At 42.8% G+C, this 18,958-nt stretch overlaps 1 protein-coding gene across 1 annotated transcript in view; it reads left to right on the forward strand.

Annotated features, from left to right (window-relative positions):
• Window positions 1–11,770, forward strand: part of PRTG (protogenin) — an 82,765-nt gene extending 70,995 nt beyond the window's left edge. The window contains exons 13-19 of the mRNA XM_066635526.1: window positions 2,158–2,285; window positions 2,806–2,976; window positions 4,940–5,125; window positions 7,005–7,125; window positions 8,245–8,410; window positions 9,340–9,444; window positions 11,411–11,770. Coding sequence (XP_066491623.1) covers window positions 2,158–2,285; window positions 2,806–2,976; window positions 4,940–5,125; window positions 7,005–7,125; window positions 8,245–8,410; window positions 9,340–9,444; window positions 11,411–11,770 — 1,237 coding nt within the window. The remainder of the gene's footprint in view (window positions 1–2,157; window positions 2,286–2,805; window positions 2,977–4,939; window positions 5,126–7,004; window positions 7,126–8,244; window positions 8,411–9,339; window positions 9,445–11,410) is intronic.
• Window positions 11,771–18,958: the final 7,188 nt, after the last annotated feature.

Below are 18,958 nucleotides of genomic sequence, written 5' to 3' on the forward strand. Positions count from 1 at the left end.
TTTGATGCACCCCCAATTGTTCTTCTTGCTTTTGAAATTCCACATCTCAGTTTGCAGAGTCAGGGCCATAGGGTTGTTCAGCTCTTGAGCTGAAGTTTTGGCTTTCTGATATTTAGCTATAGTTAAATATCCGTCCCTGGTATAAACCTTTGTAACAAATTCAAAACTGAGTAAGGTACCCACCTGTACTCAAGAATACATATATGAAAAGGTAAAGAAAAACGTGGGTTGATGCCACTGTTCAGTGCACAGAACATGAGGGTGCTGTTTTTGTCTTGTAACAATTGTCTTTAATGACTGTTATCTCCTCTTCAATGTGTGGTTCAAAAGGAAACTTGGTGTCTTGGCCAACGTTTTCAACGTCAAACAATCCAACAAAAGTTTTTCTGACACTGGAGTGGCAGGAAAAAAGTAGGGCTTCTCTGTCTCTACATTCATGTAATTAAAATACTTGATACCATATATTGCCCTTTTGTAATAATTACTGTGTTTGTCATATGCAGGAGTTGAGGGGGGAGTGTCAGGGGTTCCCAGGTTGGTCGCTGGCCAATAACCCATACCCATCAGAAGACACACCTTGCTGGGCTGACATTAAATTTTCTGTATCAGTGGTAATTCCCTATGGGCCAATGGAATATCAGTGGAGGATGCTGTGGGGCCCAAAACAGGGTTTTTTCCCAGGGCCTTCAGCAGTCTGGCACTAGTGCTGGAGTGAGTCTTACTCTTAGGTATTAGATGTGCAGACTCACAACCCATTCCTTTGCAGGTCTACTCAGAAGTAAGTCCCATTGTGTTCAATTGAGCCCACTCCTAGGAAAGTATGCATAGGATTGTCACCTCAGTTGCACACATGCTTAATTTGGGAAGTGGCACAGAATGTATTTCTTTTCGCAGTCTTTCAGGGTACATCTACTACTATTCTGTCAAACCTTGTGACCATTCTGCATCACTGGAGCTGGTGTCATGGGTAGACCAAGTCAGGATGAGTCCAGTGGCCCACACTCACTCTGGGGCTCATGTTGACCCACATGGAACCTGGCTGACCCCTTGGCAGTGGCATAAGTTGGCCGACAGACTTGGTCTCTACTGCTTTGCTACTGGGAGCCCCCAGTCTGTAAATGGCAGAGTCCCTCAGAAGTCCCTGCATCATTATGAGAACTCTAGGGATACTCTTTCTCTGATGAGGAGGACAAGAGAAGGAGGAGGTGCTGCATGAGTTACTGCAGGAACCTGAGACAAAGTGCATTGGCTGGTGGGAGTAGAGAGGAGTCACCCTTGAAGAAAGTGGTGATGGAGAGCTCCTTTTCATTCCCATTATCTGTTGGGGGTGTGTGTGAAAAAGAGCTGCCGGAGCTGAAACTCTAATACCAGTGGCCCCTTTTTGTTTCCACCTTTGGAGAGTAGGAAAGAAGAAATGCTGCCACTGCCTGCCTGCCCATAAAGAAAGCAATGAGGGCGCACCAGTGTGCCACATGGGGATGAGGTCACACTGGGGGCACACTGGTCTGACACAACCTGGCACCAGTACCATGAATTAATCTCTTTTTGATTGATGCTCATGATTCTTGGCTGCCCAAAATATGTTTCAAAAAATTGCAAGTTCCCATGTGACAGCCTCGAGTGAATTTCACAGGAGCACTTTGCCTTACCAGTGGAATTAATGTTGAGGGTTTATGTTCCCATGCCCCCAGTACAGCAAAACAACTGCTCACGGAAAAATCTGTTTTTCTTCTGAGCATGTTGCACGTGTGGTTTATTCTGCATGGCATACTCATATAAAACACAACACATACTAGAGAAAACCATTTGTTGTCCCTTGAATCCTTTGCAGCTTTGAGGCTATACAGTATGAAAGCTGTTGCTAGCCTGTGAAATACAGAGGAATACTACATATATATTTGGTCTGCCTTTTTTTTTTTTGGACATGACTTTTCTTCTGAAAAACCCCCCCTATTGACAAGTATTCTGCAGTACAGTACTTGAAAATGCATGAATGCAGAAGTCAAATCTCACACATAAGACATCTCTAGATGCATTTGAAGACCTTTTACTGCTAGTTAATGAGCAGAAGGAAACAAAGGCACCTTATCTGGAAGAAAGTTTCAGCTGATCTTGTTATTGAATCTCTCTTTCTCTCATGTATGTTTATGTTTTCAGGTCAGAAACTCACATGTTGGTTCAGGGGCTACAATCCAGTACCAGATATGAGTTTGCAGTTCGTCTCCATGTGGATCAGTTGTCAAGCCCTTGGAGTCCAGTTGTTTACCACACCACACTTCCAGAAGGTGAGAGTGATCAATCACAATGCTGTAAATGAGTGTGCTTGCCTTCATCACCATCACAATCGTGCTGAATGGGAAGATTCAGCAAGAATCACATGAACAGGGTCACATGAACAGGGAAGAAACCCACCAAGAGGAGTCTGTAATTTCATTTGCTTTGGCCATCCTGCACATCATTGTGCATGCCAGCAAAATAACTAATGCTGTTGGCCAGATGTTTACCTCTTGTGGCCAGATATTTACCTCTTGATAGGTGCCACACAAGCCTGTGTGGTGGTCTTGTGCCCAAACTTTGAATTTCAGAGTGTTGGCTCTACACTTCAAAGGGGGAAATTTTGATTGATTCTAACAGTTTCTGTTTTCCGAGAATATACCTTGTACACAGAAGGGTTGCCTAGTTGTTGGTTTGGAGTCAGGTTATATTATGAGCAGTTCTGAGGAACTTCTGATCATTCAGCCACTGCAAATTTATTTTAAGGGCTGGTTAATGCAGCTCAGTAATACTCTGTAACTATCCTCACAGCACCAGCTGGTCCCCCACTGGGAGTGAAGGTGACTCTGATTGAAGATGATACGGCTTTGGTGTCCTGGAAGCCGCCTGAAGGCCATCGCACAGTTGTCTCTCGTTATACAATTCTCTATGCATCCAGGAAGTCCTGGATTGCTGGCGAGTGGCAGGTCCTGCACAGGGAAGGTAAGTGAGAGCTAGTAAGACAGTCTTACCTTGAAAGACAGCCAGTAATAAGTTTGTTCTTGACTTTCAGACTCTTTCTACCCACGCAAACCTAAACATACTGAGCTTTTGCAATGCTATCAGCCCTGCAGGTCTGCTCTGAAGTAATTGATGGTACAACAGAATCTTGAATCTCTTTGCTTTTGCTTTGTTGTAAAAGTGATTTTTTTTCCACTTACTGGCAGAGAGAAGAGAAAATAGAAAGAGTTTGCAATTTCTGCCTCAGTCTGAGCAGGATTTTTCAGATTTAGTTGTTGTGTCTATACTGGACCAGCAGAGGGCATTCAAATAGAAGCAGCATGTTGCTGAGTTTCCTTATACTAGCTAGAAGGAGGAGACATGGGAAGACTGGAATAGTTGCTGAAGGGGCTTTGAAAGTTGCAGGGATCAGGGCCAACTTTGCGTAAGGCATCCAAGATTATTATTATTATTATTATTATTATTATTATTATTATTATTATTATTATTATTATTATTATTATTAACAGTATTTATATACCGCTTTTCAACTAAAAGTTCACAAAGCAGTTTACAGAGAAAAATCAAATAACTAAAAGGGTGCTCCTTGTCCCAAAAGGGCTCACAATCTAAAAAGATGCAAAAAGAACACCAGCAGACAGCCACTCGAACAGACACTGCTGGGGTGAGGTGGGCCAGTTACTCTCCCCCTGCTAAATAAAAGAGGAGCACCCACTTGAAAAAGTGCCTCTTACCCAATTAGCAGGGGACAGCATTCAGGAGCAGAGAACCAGTGCAGCAGGACCCCAGATTGGATGACTGTTAACAGAGCCTGGCTGAAATCTCCAGACACCTTAGACCAGGGGTGTCAAACTCATTTTATACAGAGGGCCAAAGTTAGCATGCAGGGCACCTGCTGAGGTCCGGAAGTGATGTGATTAAGCAGAAAGTGACATCGTTAAGCAGCTGATGGCCAGAAATCAGCACTTCGTTTTCACAAAAAAACTCATTAACTGCAAATGACAGAAGAGAAAATACCAAATTCGATCATATTTCAAGATATGGGGGTCCCCAATTTTTCTTGTAGGCTGCTTTTCAGCAGTAACATCTCAGCACTACTCAGCAGCTGAGGGCCGGATAAAAGGTTTGCAGCCCCCAGGTTTTATGTTTGATACCCCTGCCGTAGACAGCATGCCAAATGCCACTACCTCCATTGTCCAGCAGTCTTGCCAGCCACCAGCTTCACTTTTTCTCTCCACCGTCTGCATTCAAAAAGGAAGAGGGAATCAGAACAGAATGTGTGGATGAGAGGAGAATGATAGACTAGATCAGAGACACTTTAGTCCACTGTGCACTTCCTCTTTTGCTCCATGCCCCCCCCATTTCTCCTTTGCACTTCCTCTTCTGTTCAATGCCCTCCCCATTTCTCTTTTCAAATATGGGAAGTAGAGGAGGAGTGCTGGAGATGGGCAAACAGAGGCATGCAGCAAGTGCCCCCTGCCAGTCTGCAATCTTAGTCAGCCTGATCAATGGGCCAGCCCTGATTTTTGGATGTTTCTCCTGAGCTCAGAATAGTTTTAAGAATTTGCATAAACAAAACTTTTCATGTTAAACATATCTGAGTCTGAATCAAGTGTTTGCAGTCTTGTGGACACAGAATGCATGCATGCCTTTTTAGGAATGCATTGCTTAGCCCTGCCCCAACAATTATGCACATTCTAGTCCCACCCTCCCTTGTTTTGTATTTGCCAGCAGACGTTTTGTTGCTTTTGCAATATCCTCAAATAAGTTGGATTACAACAGGTAGAAACTGTTCTGGTTCGACCAATTTCAGTGGTGTTTGATTATCCAGTCTAAGATAGAAGTTGGCTGGAGGTGTCTGGTGTCAGAAGGTGTCGGGGAAGAAGAATACTGAGCTGCCAGGTCTAAATGTAATCATTTTATGTGTATCTGTTTTTCCTGATAGGAACCATAACAATGGCTTTGTTGGAAAATCTAGTGCCAGGAAATGTCTATATCGTTCAAATATCAGCGTCCAATGAAGTGGGGGAGGGGCCTTTCTCCAATGCAGTGGAGCTTGCTGTCCTACCAAAGGAATCATCTGAGTCAAACCAAAGACCCAAGCGATTGGATTCTGCAGATGCTGACACAGGTGAGCACTAACTGTAGGGTTGTTCTCCCAATCACATACCAGAACGTGATGTGTCTAGATGTGTTCCTTTTGCTTGGGGAGGTGGAATGTAATGAACTCCTTTTTGAAAGCAAAGTAGTAAGAGACAAGGAGGATAACGCAAGGTTGGTTTGAACTTAACACGTCAGACAAATTGCGGCCACATTAACTTTAGCTACTCTGTATGTGTTCATGTGTTGCAAGCAGGATTAACTTCTTAAACACATTTTACTTTGTGTGGATCTAATTTAGCTCATGTCATGTGTTATATTTTGTTAGTCTGGTTAAGGGGAAGAATGTTTCTGCTCCTGTGTGAAGGTTATGCATATATCTCTTTTGCTATGTATTGACTCATAGAACTGAAAGGGGGGGGGGCTTATAAGCCATCTAATCCAACCCACTGCCTATCTAATCCATGAGGAGAACCAGATCTAGAGCATCCCCAACAGATGGGTTTCCAACCTTTACAGAAAGACTTCCAGGGAAGGCAAGTCCATCACCACCCCTAGGTAGCTGGCACCATTGTCTAACTCAGAGATTTCCAGTCTTTTTCATCTCATGGCATACTGACAAGGCACTAAAATTGTCAAGGCACACCATCAGGTTTTTGACAATTGACAAGGCATACCATGCTGCCAGTGGGGGGCTCACATCCCCCATTGGCCCTTCTAATAAATGACCTTCTCCCAAATTCCTGTGGCACACCTGTGAACCACTCATGGCACACCAGTGTGCCACGGCACAGTGGTTGAAAATGGCTGGTCTAACTGCTTTTACAATTAAAAAATTTTCAGTGGCAACCTACCCTCCTATGATGTAAGCCTATTGGATCTAGTCCTGTCCTCTGGGAAAAGTCTTTGTCCCCTTCTATATATGGCAGCCTTTCACATGAAGTACTTTGGCAAAAAAGATCCCCTCCAAACTTAGCATTTTACTTACATATGTATGGGGTGGCCAGTTTTTTTGGGGGGTGGGGGGTGGGGAAGCAACTACCATGGATTGTTAATAGACACACATACTCCTGAATATAGAAGGTTAACAATTCAACTTCCATTACAGGTCAAAGAGACTGAGGCTCAATTCCCATAAACAAATGGCAATTTGAAGACAGCTTAAAATAACCCATTTAGCAAGTTCTTTATCACATGAGTCAGACACAGACCACAAATGTTTGCTTCATGCAAGTTGCATTGCTCTCAAGTGAGCAGTTTGTGAAAATTGTGCCAAAATTGTGTGAACTGAGCCAGAGCAGCCAGCCAACGCACACTGCTGGATTTCTGAGCCTCTCTCTAAAGGCGTTATGAACTTGACCCCATTTCTGTCACTAAATGATCTCTAGCATATCGTAGTCCAGTCAGCCTGTTTTTGGACTGTGTTTGTTTCTAGCTGGGTGTCAGTTATCCCTTTTGAAATGGTGCAGAGAGAAGGGCCTTCAGTCTCATGTTTGGCTGCCACAGTCTGTCTAGAAAGCTTGTTAATTTTTGAAGGTATTCAGAAGAGGTCCTTTCTTTCTGCTTTGGTGGCAGCGGTTATGCTTCCTTGCTTGTGATAAGGAGTCCTAGTACCAATACCTGTGTTCTGGTTTCATGTTTTACAGCCCAATCCTAGCCACACTTTCCTGGAAGTAAGCCCCACTGACTCAAATGGAACTTACTTCTGAATAGACATGCATAGGATTGGGCTCTTACTCTGCTGTGCCTGTCCAAGAACTATTCACTGGGTATCCAGATAGCAGAGCCCAAACAAATGCTCTTGCTGAGTATTCCCTCATGTTTTCAGTAAAAGTTGTTTGCGTTTGCACTAGTGCTGACTGCATGGAAAAGGCACAGATGGTGGACCTGCATCTTTTTTCTTCCTATAGTTTTTTCAGGCTATTACCAGCTGGACCAGAAGTCAATGACTGGCATAATTGCAGGTGTCTGCATTGCCCTGACATGCATCTTGATCTGCATCCTCATCCTGATCTATCGCAGCAAGGCCAGGTGAGCCTCAAGTGGGGCAGGGCAGGGATGAGGACCTCTCAGTGCCTTCAGCATTGCAGAGGATTTTGGAGATTAGAAACTGGTCTGCAGGGCCAGTACATCCATGAGATTGTCTGAGGGCCCAATGCTATCCAACTTTCCAGTACTGATACAGCTGTGCCAAGGGAGCATGCACTGCATCCTTGCTGGGGAGGGCAGTCATGGAGGCCTCCTCAAGGTAAGACAACATTTGTTTGCTTAACTTGGGGCTGCATCGGCACTAGTAAGTTGGATAGGATTGAGCCCTGGTCTGGTTATGATAGGCAGAAGTTTGGTGAGGAGAGGTACTTTTCTTTATCTGCCTGCTGCTATTGTATCTCCTCTTCTCACTCCCTGAAAACAAAGAGAGCAGAGCTGAGAAGGCGTGTGGAGGAGAGCAGTTTCTGATGCCCTAGCTCTCCACTTTCCTCCTCCTTCTGCTCTGTTCTCTTTTCACATCCAGAGAGTGGGAAAAGCAGCAGCAAAGTAAGAGGGGGTGGCATTTATCATGCTGCCTCTAGCATAAGGAGGTCTTGGGTCAGCCCTGCTGGTTGGAGACTTCAGAATGCTTAAAGGCCCCACTGTGGCAACTGAATTCAGAAAATAACACCCACCTTGTACAACTGAAAGCAATGCTGGAAACTTGCAGGGAGATTTTTTTTTTAATGTGGATGAATATTTAAATATTCATTTTCCTATGTACAATCCACTGTAGCCCAGTCACAGTTCTATCATGTTAGAGAGGTAACAATTTAGCTTGGCTCCTGGTCATCTAGCCCAGTGGTTCCCAAACTGTGAGCCGTGGCTCCCCAGGGAGCTGCAGAAACCAGCAGGGTAGAGCCATGGAATCCTCATGAAGAACCTGCTGCCCTGTACAATACATTGAATTGTTGTCCAAATGGCCACAGCTAGTGGCCCAATAGATCAAGGGAGCACCAGTTGAAAATGTTTGGGAACCACTGACCTGGCCATTCATCCAGAGCCTGGAATAACTTGTTGCCCCAGGATCTTTGTGCACAGTAAATACTCAATAAATGGGATTTGCCTTTGTCTCGGGTGCTTATCTGAGACTCACCTATCCTCCCGCTTCATCTTGTGCAGAAAAACATCAGCTCCCAAAAGCATCCATCGAGGTCCTGACCAGCTCTCTCACAGCAGCAGCACTTCAGTTCATGCCAATGAGATGAGCAAGAGCATCGAGGGCATTGCAGAGAATGAGGAATCTTTATTGCCAATGATTATGGGAAACAACATCTTGGACGCCAAGGTATAATGACCCATTTCTTAGCCTGTCTTGTCCCTTCTGCCTTCATTCGGGAGCCTCTCTTATCACAAACATTCATGCCCTTGGATAATAGCTCCTTGCTTAGGAACCTCTTCCTTGGGGACACTTGCCTTGCTGGATCAGACCAAAAGTCCTTCCAGTCCAGTATCCACAGATTTCCCACAAGTATTTCCCATGAAGTCAAGAGCTGTCCCCTGTTGTTTGTCTCCAGGAAATAGCATTCAATGGCACATGGCTTCTGGTTCTAAACATATCACATGGTGATCATAGCTGTTGATAGCCACCTTCTTTTCCCTGAATTTATCTGCACCCCCCCACTAGTGGCCCATTCCACATGTAGTAGCAGAGAATTCAACATAATTATCATAATTTTGTGATGCAAGTAGGTGTGCTGTAAAATGCAGCTTTTGCTTTAATCTGCACATCATCTTGTCCCAAGGCTCCAGTGCCTGCCCAGTCAAGCTCAGAAGGCCCACATTTTACTTTGAAGTCAGCCTCATATTGAGGCCGTTTGCCCTTCCCCTTGCTCTTCCCCTTCCCTTAGAAACTCACAGTTTATAATTGCAGTCCCTGAAAGCCATATTCGGCACAAACCCTCTTGACTAGAACCCAAGAGCCTTGGTGTCCTCCTGAAAGAAGTTCAGTGTATTTCTTTGAGCATTTGGAGAGAGGAGGCTGGCAGTGAGGATTTGCAAGACTTATAGCACAACCCTTTGCATGTTTACTCAAAAGTAAGTCTCATTGTGTTCAGTTGGACTTACTCTCAAGTTAGTGTGAGTAGGAAAACTGATATTGAAGTTTTTGTGTTGAAGGTGGTTATTGCAGTGTCTGTCTTTGTTATTGCAGGCTTTGATTTAATTTAACTCTAATCCTTTTAATTGACCCATGCAAAATTCTTCTGCCTAACTTAGGGTGGTACTGATCTGATCATAAACAGCTATGGTCCAGTTGCAAAGAATGCCTCTAAGAAGAAATGGCTGTTTTTTCAAGGCTTGAAGAAAGTGAAGACAGAAGAGGTAAGCTGCCAGAGATACAGAGAAAGTGAAAAGAGGAACAAATTTACACAGCACATCATTTAGTCTGTGGAATTCATTGCCACACAATGTGCTTATGGCCACCAGCTTAGATGGCTTTAAAAGGGATGAGATAAATTTATGGAGGTTAAGCTTATCAGTGGCTGCTAATCGTAATGGCTATGTGCTACTTCTAAGTTCAGAGGCCCTATGCCTCACTGAATACCAGTTTCTGGGAAGCAAAAGCACATGGGTCCCCAACCCCAGCCCATGGGCCAAATCCAGCCCACAGGAGGTTTTGATTTGGCCCATGGCATGTGGTGGGGAAGCTTGCCTGTCCTCGCCCACAGTGACTTGCTTACGGGCCAAGAATGCAGAGCCTTGTGTGGAGAGATGCTTCTGCTGAAGAGGCTTCCCGAATATCACCCCAGATGGCCAAGAGAGAGCGTAAGAGAGAGAGAGAGAGAGAGAGAGAGGCACACACAAGAGTAACTGCTGCCTGATTCTCATCCCCCAAAATTATAACACACCTTTTGGAACCTTAGAGAAGGAGTTCCAGATACATCAGGGGCATCACTAGGGTTTGCATCACCTGGTGCGGGAGGCCAGCGCGTCACCCCTATGATGGACCTCCTCCCATGCTGTCCCATCTGTCCAATAATACTGAAAGCATGTTTTCTCTTTACAAATTAATTTCTCAAATTTCTCCCAACTTTACTATTACTCAATTGCTCCCCAGTTCTTTATCCCTCCAACACATTAATTTTCTCTGCAATCTCTCCAGATAATTTCCCCATCCAATTTCCGCCCCTAACATTGATTCTCTACCATATTCCTCCTTTCAAAAATTAATTCTCTCAAAATTAATTTTTCTTTTCAAAATTCATTCCCCCCTCGTTGTGTACAAATCAGTTTTGCCTTCTGCTCCCCCAAATCCTTTTTCAAAATCCATTCCCCCCTCCATTTCTAATGTATTTATTATTTACATTTATTAATTTTCTGGCCCTTAGCAGCTTATCATATTTACGATGTGGCCCATGTGTTTGAAAAGTTTGGAGACCTCTGCAATAGCAGAAGAGGCCTGTTTGCCTACATATCTTGCTTCTGTGTTTCCGGAAGTTTGTGGTTGACTACTTGGGCCTTTGATGTGATCCAGCAAAGTCTTTCTTTATGTTCTTTGAAGACACCCATGGAGCTTCTTCAGATTTCTGTCCTGCTTTGTGCTGAGGGTTTGGAGCTGGTATAATTTATAAAGACATGTTCAAAGGGTTGCAAAATCCTGTGCAGACGTTAATTACTCAATAATTAACTCTAGACTACTCTTACTAAGATCTGATTGGAAAGTGGATGTTGGTTGCTGGACTTGTATACACAAAAGAGATTCCAGTGGACAATCCTAACCTGCTTTCTAGCACTGATGTAAGGGCAATGCAGCTCTGAAGCAAGTGAACAAATATTCCCTTACTTTGAGGAAGCCTCGATGAGGGCCCCCCAACTGCAGGCTGCAGCACGTGTCCCATGCCAGTGCTGAAAAGTTGGTTAGGATTTGGGCCTTAGTATTGCAACCATTGTTTTAGGTTGTTTGTGATCTGCCTTGTAGGCAAACATACCCACAATTCTAGGTGAGCGGTTCAGAAGGCTTATATACAGATATGAATGATTCAACAGTTTGATAGACCAATGGTCTGATTCAAGGTAAGATAGGTAGCAGGATTGAGAAAGACAGTTCTCTGCCTGAAACCCAGGAGAGTCACGACTAACCTGAATAGGCTGTACTTGGCTAGACTGAACATTTGAAATAAGGCATATGCATGAGTTCCTCTTCTACAAGGATAGTGTTTTGTTTTGCCCTGATTAGCCCTCTCCTGTTAACCCCCCCCATCTTCTCTAGAGGTGTCTTTGATTTCCTGAATATTAAAAAGCTGTTTTTTCTTTCTTTCCACCCTCCCCATCCTTATATTTTTTCTAGCCCCAGAGAAGATTTACCAAAGCAGTGTGTTTGTATCAGTCAGGCACCACTGTAATCATTGAGAAGGATTGCTCCCAGGAACAGCCGAACTACCAGGCCACCTATAGCATTATTGCTGACACAGAGCACTCAGCAAACAGTGAAGGAAGTCATGAAACTGGTGATTCTGGAAGGTTCTCTCATGAATCTGATGAAGAGCTGCACCTCTCCACGGGCATCAGTGCCACCTCAGCGACCTCTGATTCTTTTGAAGGCAATGACTTGCGTGTGACCATGTGCCCTGTCCTGAGTGCCTCTGAAGAGCCTCCTGACCAAAGTTGTCCTCTGTCTCTCCAGCTGCCACGTGCAGGACAAAACTGAGCTGCCAGCCAGTTGACATGTATCTGTTCAAAGGACAATGAACAGGGAGCCAAAGCTTTAAGTGGAAACCCTGAGGGTCCATCAGGTGATTCCACGTTTCTGTTGACCATTTTTTTTAATGTGTTAAAACTCACTCATTTTGAATGTTCAGTGATCAACAATGTGAAACGAGAGTACCAATTTCTGATAACAAAGGAAAATGTTTTTATATATCTATATATCTATATATATATCACTGGAGCAAAGGCGGTCCCTTTGCTGGCTATCTACCTCAGTTTGCCGGGTGGTGAACTTAGAAGAATGACTGCATTACCTCATTTGTGTTAAGAGTTGGTCTCAGCTTTGTAACTGACGATAACTTCCTAGTAGTACCATTTGTTTTTCCTCTGTTTATGTGTAGTGTGTGAATGTGTGCATGAGATCAAAGGAGTTGTATGGGGAGGTGAGCTGTGGGACTGCTCAGCTGAAGCTGTGGCTCCAGAAGGAAGGAAGCCTTGCAGTGCAGCTGGAGCAAGGAAATGAGAGACAGATTTATCTGGAATAAGTTTTGATTTTAGCCAAAAGCCATGCTCTCAGAAGTACCGGACACAATCTGTTGAGCATGGAAGTCCTGTACAAACCCCACAGTGGTTGCAAAACAAGGGAACTTGGCAGGTTGGACTCCAAAAGCTCTTAAAAGTGTAATCATGCAAGGCCCCTCTGAATGTTTGACTTTAAAAGCTGAAGGCCTTGAAGCTCTCAGATGTCCATTGCTGAGTTCACCCATAGGTTCTGATGGGGACTGCTCCCTGGCTGGCTTGCCCTTTGAGCCTTAAAGAACCTTTCTCTCCCCCATTGCCCCAACCTGCTTCAGACAGTGCCTTCTCTTTGTGATCCCATCTGCCCAGCATTCATTGTCAGGAGATGCTGGGGTAAATCCATAGGGCTCATTGATGATTCCTGCCCCTTGATTTGCCCCCCTTAATTTGGCCAGGCCCAGCTGTTAATGCTCAATATCGAGCAATTCCTTATACTTCATAGCAACGGTGCCTTCCCTTATATATATTATTAAATCACTGTTTTGCCTTATGTCTTTTTTAGTATTCGTGAAGTTGCTTCAGAGTACAGATAGATGCCTTAAATGTGCTCTGCAGGTTGGGGAGACAAATGGACTGGAGTGCTCAACGCTCTGAATATTTGTATGTTTTGACCAGTTCTGAGCATGAAGGCATTCTCTCCATTGATGGCTGAGGGCATGAAATCCTGCCTCTTACCTCAGATTCAGATGCTATTTGCAAGGAACTTGTGCTTCACACACCAACCAGAGCTCCAAACAGGCTTCTCTTAAAATAAAGGAGGCCAAGGCTGGGCTGGGCAGTCTTTGAAAAGCTGTTTGTTGTTTCCACCTTCTACTCACACAACTCCTGTTTTATACTACCTCCTTTTAAAGTTATTCTAGTATTATTGTTTTCCTGTACTCAGGGCGCAGTTTGTTACTTTTTAAGCTGTCTTGCAGCAATGTGAGGCAAACTGACAGGGTATTGTGTTTTTATTTTATTTTTAAGTTGGAGAGAGAGCTGTTGTATGTGTTCATTTGTGTACGCGTGAGAAAAAATGGATCATATTCACCAGAATTGTAAGCTAGTTGATACGTGCCCCCTCCCCCAGCCACAATGTATTTGTTTTTCCAAATAACAGAAAACTGATTCTGAAAGACTACGCAGAGGGTAATCCTCTACCTCTATTGTGAATAGCAACAAATGTTCACTTGTGCCATATTAAGAGGGAAGTCTGTACAAATTGCCAGTAAGGCTGGAGAAGATGAGGGGGTGGTGTGGTGAGTCTGTTTCCACTTTTAAATGTTTGTGTGAGTCTTTGATGAATTGACTGGTAGCTACTGTAGATATGTAGGTTGTGTCTGTTTGCTAGTGCTGTACTGGACAGGTCATGTTCACCTTTCACCATTTTCTTTATAAAAAGCCTTTAAAGATGATAATAATCTTGTACCAAAGAATTTTCTGTAGAAAAGAAAAGAGAGCTCCATATTTTACAAAAAAAATTGTTAGTTAAAAACTATAGGTTTGAATACATTTTATTGCCTAAATAGTTACTAACCAGAAGAAAAATGGGAGAACCAAACCAAAGGGCCTCTCTGGATTGTAGTAGTTGATTGCCTAGATTAGTTTTACAATGTTAACTATCTTTATTGTTACAAAAACCTTTAAAGAAAATTGAAATAACATCTTGCCAGCACAGATCTCCAAAGACTTCCAAGTGTAATTTTGATTTTTCCTTTTCTTCAGCAATTAGTTCTTCAACAGTCCAGTATTAGATACAGTATTTTTGAAAGGTTTTTAATATATCTACTTGCTGAAGAAAAAGAAACTCGTCTCACCAAAGATTTATTTTTTGGCCTCATTGGACAAAGTTATTTAGTGTACAGCAGAGTGTGCACCCCTGAAGCTAGACGAGAAGATGTTAACCATAGCATGAAGTTCCCTATGGCGTCTTTTGGGTTCGCCTAGTCTCCTAGCAATACATTCTGAGGGCTAATATGTAAAGGTAACCATTTTCTTCTCCAAAGACTTGTTTGCTGTGAGTGCTGATTCTTTTTTACCCTTTCCTGATTCTGTAGTGATACCAATGACTTCTATTCCTCAACATTGTAATGCCAAAGATCTGTAAAGCTGTGTGGGCTGTTCTGTGAATAATCAAGAGGAGCAGATGCAGTTGTGGAACTCTTTAGCAGATGGTGGCTGCCCTTGTTGGACCATAAAGTTTGATGATACTAAGTGTGTCATGTGATCTCTTGTGTAGATACCAAGGCTGGCCCATCAATGAGGCCAACTGAAGCAGTCATCTCAGGTGGCAGATTGACAAAGGACGTCAACTTCTGTCCACCCACCTCCACCAATTCTCTTCTTCCTGCTAGGTGAATTCAAAAAGAGGAGAATGGAATGGAAGAGGAAGTATGAAGAAGAGTGGAAGGCTATAGAGTCACTGACACTCTAGCCTATCATTCTTCTTTCCTCTACACTTCCTTTTCCATGCCATTCCCCTGTCCCTTTTTGAATTCAGGGCATGAGAAGAGGAGCAGTGGAAAGGGTAGATATGGGGGAGTGACATTTAGTCACTCAGGCACCAGAGATCTTGGCTAGCCCTGTGTAGAAGTATGAAAGCTTTCAAGTTTCACAGAACTCTGTCAGGCCTCATGAAGAAAAGTTCTGTAAAACAAAATTAGTTTGCATTATTAGTGCAGGTTATGCCTTGTTATCCACTGAGGTTCTGTTCTTGAACCCCCAGTGAATTAAAAAAAAAAGTAGATACCAAATCACCCACTTCCAGGTTTCTTGCTCTCCCACTGTTGCCCCAGAATTGGTATAGACGCTATACTGCATTCATCCACTAGATGGGGTGAATAATGGAATCTAATGGAATGAAATTATAATTATTTAACAGTGCAAATGCAGGAAATCGGATTTTGGTGTTTTTTTCCTTGTTACAAGGCATTTAAAGGTGCACCAAAGTGGATGAGTCAAAGTGGTTAAGTGGTGAGTCAAATCAGTGGATACCAAATCAGTAGATACCGAGGTTCCACCTATAGAGGCAAATCTAAGCTAATCCGATAAAAGAGATAACATTATTTCACTTCTTTGTCAGTCCAACAGCAGGATTTGCCTCCATTGCCAAAGAGACCCAGTTAACTAAAGAGAACAACTTCATTCACAATGCAATCTACTAGAAGAAAATAGCTTTTATTCAAGTACTTCTTAGCAGCAAATGAAGAAAACCAAAGATATTTAATGTTACCTCAGCATAGAGGCATGTGTTAGGTAGGTCTCTTTGCTTTGTGTTTCTTGTTTAAGTTAGCATTATATGATAATGTATATCATTATCCCCTAGCTCCAGACCCCTAGCTCACCTCCAAATAGGCACTTGGTGCTTGCTTTGCCTTGGCTTCCTCATATGGCAATACCTTGGTATTTCTAGAATATTTGTCCCAGAGCACCAAGGCAGTGAGTGAGAAGGGCTTCTCCCTCCAATGAGCCCTGGAAGAGGCTCTGGCAAGCCTTCAGATGCTTCTCATTACCAGAGCTTTATTGCAGAAACACTCTTCTTTTCCCTGGAATGTGAATTTGCTTGGGCACCAAATATTTCCAAGGCTTGGCAATGCAGTTCTGGAACAAAACTGCCATTTCTTAAACCAATCCTTTCCCTCTTAACAGCCAAGGGAGAACTTCCTTTGATTCCACTGGGATCTGAAGTTGGTGCAGAGTCTTTTATTTGCAAAATTCATACTCTGGAGTAATCCCATTGACTTCAATGGAACACCAAAGGAATGAACCCAGAGTCAATGATGTTGTGAGGCTTGGACACTTGTCCTAAATTTCAGTCCCACAACCATGTGGCAATAATGCTGATGCCAAAATCTAAGGTACGTGTGCTTTGCACCTGCCATTTTGCCTCTGGTATTGTGAGCAAAATGTGCAGGTGGAACAATCACAGTTTATCCCACGTGGTGGTGATGCGGTCCATAGATCCCAAGTTCTGGAGGTGGGAAGATGCTCTCCCTTGCATGATTGCCAGTTTTCCCAATTATGTATTAGAGGATGAACATAGGTCCAGATTATATATTTTTAGTGTGTTAACCAACAAGCCAGGGCAGATGTAAAGGAATGTGTGCATGCAACCTGCAGATCATTAGGGAAACTGGTATGGTTTTGGAAAGCCCCCAGGATGATGATTATGATCTTCTTGTAGCTAAGATGCAGGGGTGGCAGGACCAAATTACCTGAGTGGTTGGTATAGCTGTACTTATAGACAGTGATATTCATTATAATGATTTGCAGGCCACATTAACCTTCCTGGGCTTCATGCACTCTGCAGACATGCTCTTCCTATAAAGCACTTTGTTTTCTTCAGTGGTGCTTAATTTGTTTTTAAAATGCAAACCTGAGTTCTATGATAGGGGAGCAATCAATTTAAGGCCAAATTCTGTGTTGGCAAATCCAGTGGAAATCAGTAGTATGAATCTTTTGATGATGCTCCTCTGTTAAGCTAACACTTATCCAAATCAGTTCCAAAGGGTCTAAACCACATACTGAAGAACTCCGTGGGGCTCAGATAAGTTCACAGAGAATTTGATCCTGCTTTGTCGATGAATTCAGTCATAATAGGAATTTGTCCATTTTTTCCACCTACTGTGGTACATGCACACGCCACTTACATCCGCTTAGAGCTGTTGGTAAATAGCTTGTTCATGAAACCTAGGCTTGTTTTTTCGTAAATAAAAATGTTGAGTTTTGTTTTTCTGTTATATTTTAAAAGATGTAAATGAACTGCAAGTGTGGGAGCCAGCTGTGTTTCTTCCATTGAAGGTGTTCTGGATCCCATCACTCCTTCTGCTGTTTTCCTGTAAGGGCAGCAACAGCTGACTGGCTAATGGAGGACAGAGCTGAATTATATTAATTTTATATTTGACTCAGGGGATCAGCTCTGTGAATTCCATTGCATGAGGGCAGCTGGTGTTTGCCTGGATAATGAATGTACCTTTTTAAAGTCTTTTTTTCAAGGTTTTGTTGAAGAATGTGGATTTTTTAAATTCTTTTTTTTAATAGCATTATAGTAAAATGTTAACCTGGTGTGTTTCTCCTCTTCCCTTGTTCCCACCCCAGGCTTGTTCTTATACAAGCACAAATGTCATGCCAAAAATGAGTAGAAATTTAAATGCCAAAATGTTTTATAAAACTGCTGTCTAAATACTGATGGATTGCACAGTTTAAATAAAAGTTTCCTTTAGTAAATTGTAGCTTTTCTTACACAAGAAGTAATTTACTTTTCAGCTGCTGAAGTATTTTCAAACACTGGGAGGGATTTATTTGAGATATCACCCACCTGCCTCAAGGGTAGCATTTAGAAAGGACAACAGGGCCTCAAGGCCCTCTTTTAAAAGCATTATAGGCTCCTAGAAACAAAACTAACACACATACTTGTGCCCCTACTATTTTCTATACACTCTGCTACTGAAATCCATGCACACCACATCACAGCTCTTCTGCATCTTCCCCTTCATTAAAAGAGGTTCAAACATTATGTGCAATTGATGCAAGATGGATCCTTATTTATTTACTGGATTTTGAACTTACTTTTCTAAACCAATGATATACAAAGTGGCTTACACATTTGAAAAATGTCAGTCATACAGTCTTGCATATTGCCTCCTTCTGGCCATCATCCTAACCCTCCTTTTTCCCCTACTGGAAGAGATTTATTTATTGTAAATGTAAATTTATTCTAGCAAGGAGAGGTTCTTCTCTCATGTGAGGGAAAAGCAGGGCAGCAAAAAATGAAACAAAACAGAGTTTTAATACAATCACTTCATTTTGAGCAGTTAATGCTTTCCAGGATTAATCCTGAGTTTTGCAAAGCTGTACAGATGTTTTGGGGCCAAACCACAAATTACATGAACTGCATTGATTGACTGATTTCCATTATTTGGAAATCTCCTAAATGACAAATAACTGGATCAGGATGCCAGGATACCTTTCTGTGCTTTGCTACCAAAGTTCTTAGAAAATGGAGTTGCTGGAAACTGAACTTGGAACCTTCTACACACAAAGGATTTTGCTCTTCCCATCTGTTGTCCACAAACATATATGCTAAAATAGATGGGGCAGTCTTGAAGGTGCCACAAGACCCTTGATTTGCTCTTCCTACCGTCTCTTGTCTAAAACACAAATATCAGGGATACAGGACTGGAATCCAAGGATGTGGTGAACAACCTGCAATTCAAACAAGCCCTGGTACGTGGTAGGATAGGACATCTTCCCCTGTAACACAGGGCTTGGCTGGCTTGCTTAAGGTTCCTGGCTGGGTATAACTGTACTTTATTCCTGGCTTGTAGGCACATCTGCAATGCCATTCAAAATACACTTCTAGGTGATATTACCTGCAAGAAAATGACTCATCTGTGTGTGCATGTGCACTAACTGGTACTTTGAAATTATCGTACCCCAGGGCAGGGGGATGAATTTTTCTAGTCATTTTCTCTTACGATTTTATGAAAACACAGTTTAATGTTTGGCTCTTAAAATTCACATACTCACAGGAGAGAGAAAACATGCTATGCTTATTTGTACACTGCTCAAAACAATAAAGGGAACACTTAAACAACACAATGTCACTCCAAGTCAATCACACTTCTGTGAA

The sequence above is a fragment of the Tiliqua scincoides genome, chromosome 8, assembly GCF_035046505.1.
Source record: "Tiliqua scincoides isolate rTilSci1 chromosome 8, rTilSci1.hap2, whole genome shotgun sequence".
Lineage (NCBI taxonomy): Eukaryota > Metazoa > Chordata > Lepidosauria > Squamata > Scincidae > Tiliqua > Tiliqua scincoides.